Below are 8,608 nucleotides of genomic sequence, written 5' to 3'. Positions count from 1 at the left end.
GCCTTCCAGGAAACAAATGTACCCCCCAAGGTGCTCAATGCAGATGAAGAAAATACAAAATGGATATTGCATTTATATAGTTATTACTATCACCTAATGCTCATGACCTATTTCAAAAGTGAGGATTATTATTTCTATGTTTCTGTCATAATTTGTTAAGAATGTGTTTGTACAAATATTTGTACTTTTTTCCTCAATTGCTTTATCATGTAAAGCAACAACAGTTAAGAGAAGATTAGTGGTTATTATATTTAAATTTTAAGATAGTATCATGTTCCTCAAGGTACATTGCCACCTATTCTAAAATTTGTAATGCATTTACAATTATGCATGGGTTGGCATAATTACATCATGTTTGGTGTAATTTGTGACTGGTTAACATATATTTGTGATTTTTTTTACATGGGGTAGTTATAGCGTATTAGATATATGATGTAGGTGTTGTTGTTTCCATTGGGAAACTAATCATGATATGAAATAAAACTGTGTGCAAAGATAGCAAGGGATAGACTTGTGATGATGACTATTCATGGTTGTCAACTTGAATACAACTGATATAAAATAACACACAAGTATATAAAATTTTTGGTACACCTGTGAGATATTTTTCCTAATTCAATCATTTAAGATGGAAAGCTTCACCCTAATCACGGGGGGCAGGGGCAGGATCATGTGGAAAGATCCACATTCAATCTCTTCCACATCTTCTGGTGACAGCCTATATAGAAGAAATGGAAAGCAGGGAGCATGTGGTGCTTACCCTCACTCTCACTGAAAAGTTAATTCCTTCACTGGTATTAAAACTTATTTCTTCTGTATTGTGGTGTAGTCAAGACTAGCTAAGGCATCCAGCCTCATGGAATAAACAATTGTTTGATTCCTGGACTTTCCTGTGGGAGACAGGAATAGTAATTTCATAGTCTGTAAAACACTCTAATAAGTCATACAAACACACACACACACACACACACACACACAATTTTTCATCAGCTCTGTTTTTGCAGAGAATTAAGATTAAGGATTACTAAGTATCCCTACCAATTTTTAAAAAAATGTTTTAAAAATATAAACAGTGAGGATTTTTCTCTAAAATCATGCATAATTTTACTCAGGAACTTGTTTTATGTAATTACCTTGCCTTTAGAACAAAGGTCATCTCTATAGCATAAACATTTATATCACGAACAAAGATGATTTGCATGATTCTTGAATCCCCTGGCAAGTCTTCATTCTGACCCAGTATGAGGCTGTTTCTTAGAGGTTCTTAGTTTTTCCTAGGATTTACATGGCTGTTCCTCAGTTTCCTCAAGGCTGATTTCACATCTTCATTTCTCAGAGAATATATGATAGGATTCAGTAAAGGTGTACAAATGGTATAGAAGACAGAAAGGAACTTATCCACAGACAATCTGCTAAATGGCCATATATAGAAATAAATACAAGGCCCAAAGAAAAGAATCACTACAGTGATATGGGCTGTTAGTGTAGAAAGGGCTTTGGATGACCCACTAGAGGACTGCCGTTGGACAGTGACCAAAATGATGATATAAGAGATAATTAAAGCCAGGAAACAGCTTAGTGATATCATGCCACTGTTAGCCAAGGTCAAAATTTCCATTCTGTATGTATCCATGCAAGCAAGCTTTATCACCAAGGGAAGATCACAAAAGAAGCTATCTACCTCATTGGGACCACAGAATGGCAGATTCACTGTAAATGCCAAATGGCTCACAGAATGAAGAATACCTACAGCCCAAGAAATTGACACAAAAATTATACATACCCTCCGGTTCATAATTAGATTGTAGTGCAGTGGCTTACATATTGCTACAAACCTGTCATAGCCCATAGCTGCAAGCAACATCATTTCACTCCCAACAAAGCTATGAAGAAGAAATATTTGGGCCATGCAACCTTCAAAAGAAATAGTTTTGTGTTCAACAAAAAAGTCCACGAGCATCTTAGGAGTGGCAAAGTTCGATTGGCAGATGTCAATGAATGAAAGGTTACTGAGCAAAAAGTACATAGGAGAGTTCAAATGTGAGTCAGAGTAAATTATGACAATAATCATGATATTGCCCAAGACTGATGTCACATAGATGACAGAGAAGATGGTAAAAAGCACAAGCTGAAGTCCCCAAGATTTAGAAAGTCCCAGAAGCACAAATTCAGATACCGTGGATTCATTACTGTGAGCCATGCATCCAATGTAAAGACACCTAAATGAAAATCAAGAAAATATTACCATCGCTGGCCTAGCAATACACTTCATTCATAAAGAAAATGATGGTTAAATTTCAAGTGTAACATTTAATTTAAATATACATATATAGAAAATGGAATTTCAGGTAAGAAATAACTATAATGAAATGCAAATAATATAATTAGGAAAATGCAATTTATTAATTTTATCTTAAGGTTTTGCCTTGTTTTAGCATTTTGGAATATATATAGTGTAATGATGAATCATTCAGAAGACTTCATGAAACTTGATAACATTAACTAAAACTAAATATTCTAATATGTACTAAACAGCAAAGTAATTTGAAGGCAGGAAACAAAAGAAGTTTATTAACTTCTCTCCATATTTTCTAAAATCAAGAAAATACTTCCATCACAAAAAAATTGAAATACTAACCTAAACTTCATTCCAGTGTGCAAAATAAAAGACACTTATTTGGTGGTGAAGGAAGACAAAGAATTGAGAGACAAGATGGAGAGAGGTTGAACAGGAAAAGGAAGCAGGTCAAAACTGTGATATGCAGACTTGTTAAGGATTTAGTACCATTTTTTGCTAGACTCAATCAGGGCAAAGGGGTTAGCCTTGAAACCACATATACACACAAAACAAAACAAAAAATAAATTCAAAAGATTGCATTTATATACATTTGTGCAAATACACACATGTGTATTTGTGTGAGTTTGTGAGTGTGTGTTGTGTGTTGTATGACAATATTCAAATGAAAAGAAACTGTCAACTTGAAATGGTTGGGGACATGGTGAGGGAGTGTATAACAGGAGTACATGCAAGTCACTGAAGAGAGAAAAGGAAGAGGAAAGTAATGTGATCCTTTCTAATCAAAAACATACTTTTAAAATGATTCATTTATATTTTAACATTTTTATTTGCATTATATCTACTCATTGATAGCATTTTATATCTTCATATTTGGAAACATAATAAACAACTGAAAAATCCTGTTCACTGTCTCCTGTTATTTCAAATTTTAAGTTCAATCTCAATGAATAGCTCATTTTCTTCCTAATAACTAAAATAGTTTCCCACTACTGAAGATTAGAAACATTTACAACTTGGAAGCTATGTGATTGATTGTAGAATTTAATGTCCCCCAAATTATTTTCATTTCTACAACTTCTAAGTACAGAAGGAGTTATATTATGGTACCATGGAGAATTTATGTGCCTGTACACAGAGCACTTCAAAACATTTTGTTAAAGAATCTTCCATTGCTGTTGTACCTCTGGAAGAAATATTGTCAGATTTCTAAATATCTCATAGGAGAACTATTTTTGGTGAAAGAAATGGTAAGTCAGCCACATAAAAATCTTTAGTATTTCAGCAATGCATCTACTTAATTCTGAAACTATACGTATGCACAATTGTTTTTGTTCTTATTTTGACTCATAATATTTGTCTCATTACTCAGTATAAACCTACAAACAAATCTTGCTATTAATTTGTTAGTAACCCCATTCCTCATTAAAGGCAAATTTTGATAGTCAATAAACATTTGTTCATTTAATAGCTAAAAACTCTCTAAATAGAAAACATAAAAAAAGTTACATCGGAACATATAATGATTGCAGTACAGTTCCCTGTCTTTATCAGATTCTCACCCAAGCCTTCTAAAGATTACCCAGGAAGTCATCCAAAATGAGAACTGGAGAAACAATTTTCCTGTGCTGAATGGAATTTCCAACCAGACTGAAACAAGAATTTCTTTGTCATCTTTCAGCTGTCATTTTTTGCATTAAAATGTTTATACATTATATTTGTAAACAGTATGCTCAAAATTCATGTTTAGCACTTACAGTTTTAATAAATTTCTTTTAATTTTCTTTACTTTCATCAAATTTAGTATTCTTACGCTTGTGTATAATCATCCTCTCCTATGCGTCTTCATATTGAAAATATCTGTAATATACTTTTGACTTAGCCCTGCTCTTCTTGCTATCAACCACACAACTGTAACAGTCTAAGGCAGTGTAATATAAAGCTTCATATGTTCATCCCAGGAAGCTGTTTTAATAGAGGAAGAAATCTTCCTCTAGAGACATGTTGTAATCCTTAAGCAAGAGTGACTTTTGTTTCCTGATATAACTTTTATGGAAATAAAAATGCTGTGATTTTTTTTCTGGTTGTTGGAATCAGTTAATAGATACATATAAAATCCAGAGAGTGCTTGATATTACAGATTCAGTCAGAGAAATGATCGCCTCTTACTTGCTGTTAATAAGTGATCATATTGCTTTAAGGTAGTGACTGTCTATGAAAAGAAACTCACTACTTCAAAAAGCAGTTATATTTCTTATCTAGTTATATCATTTGGATTAGACATCCAAAATTATTCTCCCTTAAAAATGGCTATTAAAGCATCTGAGGCTTTCATTTTTTCTCCATATATCAGTAGTCTTTCCAGTGCATTTTATATAAGCTTTTCAGATTTCCAATACTCTGATGTATATTTCATTTGTTTATTTTTTAAGCAATAAGATTGAAAATAAGATCTTCTGTTACTGGGCATATTTACATTTGTTTATTTCATGAGTGCACACATATATGTGCCCTCACGAAAAATATTAAAGTACATAAGAATGGACCTACAGCAAGACATGTTGTATAATTAGACAAATTTGATCCTGGCTATGTTTCAGGCTGTCTTGTTCCTAAAGAGTCAGTTAATTTTCTAATATTTTTCTGCAAAATTTTATCAATGTGTTTAATAATAAATCATTCTCAAATTTATATACAGTTTAATTTTATTGAAATATTTAATTCTGCTTTAAAAACAATAATGTTTGAATAGTCTCCACAAGTCATCAATGGTAAAATAGTGAAAAAATTGTATTAGAAAACACAAATTAAGATTAGAAAAATATAGTAATTTAAACTGTTAAAAGAATCAATATCTGAAATGATGATTGAGCCAAAAATACAGTAAAATGTAGAATATTTCAGGAAAATTATATAATTGTGATTGACGTTTTCTAAAGAAATACAAACATATGTAGGGGAAAAGTTTCTGAACAGAACACCAATAGCGTATGATCTAAGAGCAAGAATTGACAAATGGGACCTCATAAGGTTACAGAGTTTCTGTAAGGCAAAGGACACCATCAAGAGGACAGATCGGCAACCAACAAATTGGGAAAAGATCTTCACCAATCCTACATCAGATAGAGGGCTAATATCCAATATATATAAAGAACTCAAGAAGTTAGACTCCAGAAAACCGAACAACCCTATTAAAAAATGGGGTACAGAGTTAAACAAAGAATTCACACCTGAAGAACTTCGGATGGCGGAGAAGCATCTTAAAAAATGCTCAACTTCATTAGTCATTAGGGAAATGCAAATCAAAACAACCCTGAGATTTCATCTTACACCAGTCAGAATGGCTAAGATTAAAAATTCAGGAGACAGCAGGTGTTGGAGAGGGTGTGGAGAAAGAGGAACACTCCTCCACTGCTGGTGGGGCTGCAAATTGGTACAACCACTCTGGAAATCAGTCTGGAGGTTCCTCCGAAAACTGGGCACCTCACTTCCAGAAGATCCTGCTATACCACTCCTGGGCATATATCCAGAGGATTCCCCACCATGTAATAAGGATACATGCTCTACTATGTTCATAGCAGCCCTATTTATAATTGCCAGATGCTGGAAAGAACCCAGGTATCCCTCAACAGAAGAGTGGATACAAAAAATGTGGTATATCTACACAATGGAGTACTATTCAGCCATGAATTCATGAAATTCTTAGGCAAATGGATGGAGCTAGAGAACATCATACTAAGTGAGGTAACCCAGACTCAAAAGGTGAATCATGGTATGCACTCACTAATAAGTGGTTATTAACCTCGAAAACTGGAATACCCAAAACATAATCCACACATCAAATGAGGTACAAGGAGAAAGGAGGACTGGCCCCTGGTTCTGGAGAGACTCAGTGAAACAGTATTCGGCAAAACCAGAACAGGGAAGTGGGAAGGGGTGGGTGGGAGGACAGGGAAAGAGAAGGGGACTTAAGGGACTTTTGGGGAGTGGGGGGCTAGAAAAGGGGAAATCATTTGAAATGTAAATAAATTATATCGAATAAAATAAAATAAAATAAAATATCTATAAAGCTCAAGTAAAGAAATGGAAAATAGATAACATTCATAATAGACATAAATGATAAAATGTAAAGTATCTAAAAAGTCACTCATATAAAGCCATAAAAAAGAAAAAATAAATTTCTATCAATGCTAAAAACATAATAAAGTCATAGAAAGTTGTGTATTTTAAAACAATAAATAGTTGAGTTTCGATAAGTGCTTAAATGTTTTTAAGCTAAACAATACGGGTACAAATATAGGGCATCTTCTCTAAGAAAATAGTAAAATTATGTTTAGGAACTGTATCAGTCAAATTGTGACACTTAATCTTGGTTGTCAATTACAGCTGGAAACAGTAAAACACGTGTGGTTGATCACACCTGCGAGGGATTTTCTTACAGGATTATTTGAGGCAAGAAGACTGATCCTAAATCTGGGCAACACATTATGGTAGTAGTGCATATCACCACACACACACACACACACACACACATAACATGGAAGAACACTTTTGCGTTTTCTTTGCTTGCTTTCATTCTTGTTGGCAAATTTATATGTTCTATACCTGAAGCATTCTTTCCCTAGGTTCTAATACCTAGTTCTTTGTGATACCTTTATAGATTGAAGACCTCTAGGATGCTAGTCAGATTGGAACTGCTGAGGCATCTAGTCCTGGGGACAGAACAACTGATCCTTGGCCATTCCCCCTAGAGAAAACCATTGTTGTTATGGTAACTGCACTCTGAGAAAAAGAGAAAACCAGATCTTACAGGGTCTATTGGATACTGCCTCTTTTTTTTCAAATTATTTTATTTACATTCCAAAAGTTGTCTTATTTCTCAGTCCTCTTCTCAAGTTCTTCATCCTTCCCCTCCCCCCAACTCTAAGACAGTGCTCCCCAACCTGCCTACCCACACCTACCTCACCCCCACCAGCATCCCACTTCCCTGGGGCATCATGTAGCTACAGGATTAAGTGCATCCTCTACCACTGAGGCCATATAAGGCAGATCTCTGCTACACATGTACGGGGCCATGAACCAGCCCATGTATGATCCTTGGTTTTTTCTCTTAGTCTCTAGAAGATTTGAGAGGTACAGGCTAGTTGACACTTGTTCTTCCTATGGGATTGTAACCCAGTTTAGCTCCTTAACTCCTTCCTCTAACTCTTCCATATTGGTCCCCTACCTCTCAATCCAAGGGTTAGCTGAAAGGATCTGCATTTGTCTCAGTTGCTGGGAGAGTTTCTCAAGACAGTGATGCCAGGATCCTGTCAGCACGCACAATATGGCCTCAGTAATAGTGTCAGGATTTGGTGTGCATGGATTGGATAGAACCCAAGTTGGGTTGGTCACCAAGTAGCCTTTCTTTCAGTCTCTGTTCCATTTTTTGTCCATGCATTTCCTTTAGACAGGAACAATTCTGGGTTAAAATTTGTGAAGATGGGTGGGTGACACCCTCACTCAACTGGAAGTCATGTCTCTTCCAGTTCCTTCTCCCCACTGTTGGTCCCTTCAGCTAATGTCATCCCCAATGAGTCCTAGTATTTATTCTCTCATATCCCAGGCCTCTGGAACTTTCTAGAGGTGATCCCTGTCCCCTAACTCCCACTACTTTATATTTTTATTTATTCTCCTGGCCCTTTGGACATCCCTACTGTCTCCACCCATACTCGATCCTGCTCATCCTGTTCCCCTCAGCCCTCCTCTCTCCCATCCAGTTTCCTCTACTGGTCCTTAATTGAAACTGGTTAAAGAAGGCTACAAATAGCACTGTTGCTCTCTAGTTTACAAAGTTAGTAGGGGATTACAAAGTTAGGTGATTAGTGGAGTTCTGACTGAAGTCTGACTTGCAATGTGTCCACTAGGTCCTCTACTTCATTCTGTGGCTATTTCCCCAATTGCAGAATGCATAAATATAATTGGGATAGAGTACTTAGAAATTTGGAGGGGGGAAATCTCACATTGGTTTCCTAACCTGTGAAGTGATGGTTGAAAAATCCAAATGGAAACCATTGGTGTTGCCTTTACCAAGTGAAACTAAGTATATTTCCCCTAAAGAATTGCAAAAATTAGGGACACCAACACATACTTGAAAAATGCAGGGGTGCATTTTTCCTACCACATCTCCCTTTAATTTGACTATTTGGCATGTTCAGAAGACGGACAGATCATTTCCTTTTTTTTATTTGATATGTTTTTTATTTACATTTCAAATTATTTCTCCTTTCTGGCTTCCCACTCCCCGAAAGTCCCATAAGCCCTCTTCCCTT

The 8,608-nt window shown here is 35.5% G+C and overlaps 1 protein-coding gene across 1 annotated transcript; it reads right to left on the bottom strand.

The window, feature by feature from the left end:
* Positions 1 to 1,264: 1,264 nt before the first annotated feature.
* Positions 1,265 to 2,200, bottom strand: LOC127690987 (olfactory receptor 4K1). Its single transcript, XM_052190556.1, has one exon. It carries the CDS (start codon positions 2,198 to 2,200, stop codon positions 1,265 to 1,267), a length of 936 nt encoding a protein of 311 aa, XP_052046516.1.
* Positions 2,201 to 8,608: the final 6,408 nt, after the last annotated feature.

Source organism: Apodemus sylvaticus, chromosome 8 (assembly GCF_947179515.1).
Source record: "Apodemus sylvaticus chromosome 8, mApoSyl1.1, whole genome shotgun sequence".
NCBI lineage: Eukaryota > Metazoa > Chordata > Mammalia > Rodentia > Muridae > Apodemus > Apodemus sylvaticus.
This window is presented reverse-complemented; position numbering and strand designations above follow the sequence as displayed.

Coding starts and splice junctions, on each gene's coding strand:
- LOC127690987 (XM_052190556.1), bottom strand. CDS start 2,200: ATGGCTCACAGTAATGAATCCACGGTATCTGAATTTGTGCTTCTGGGA.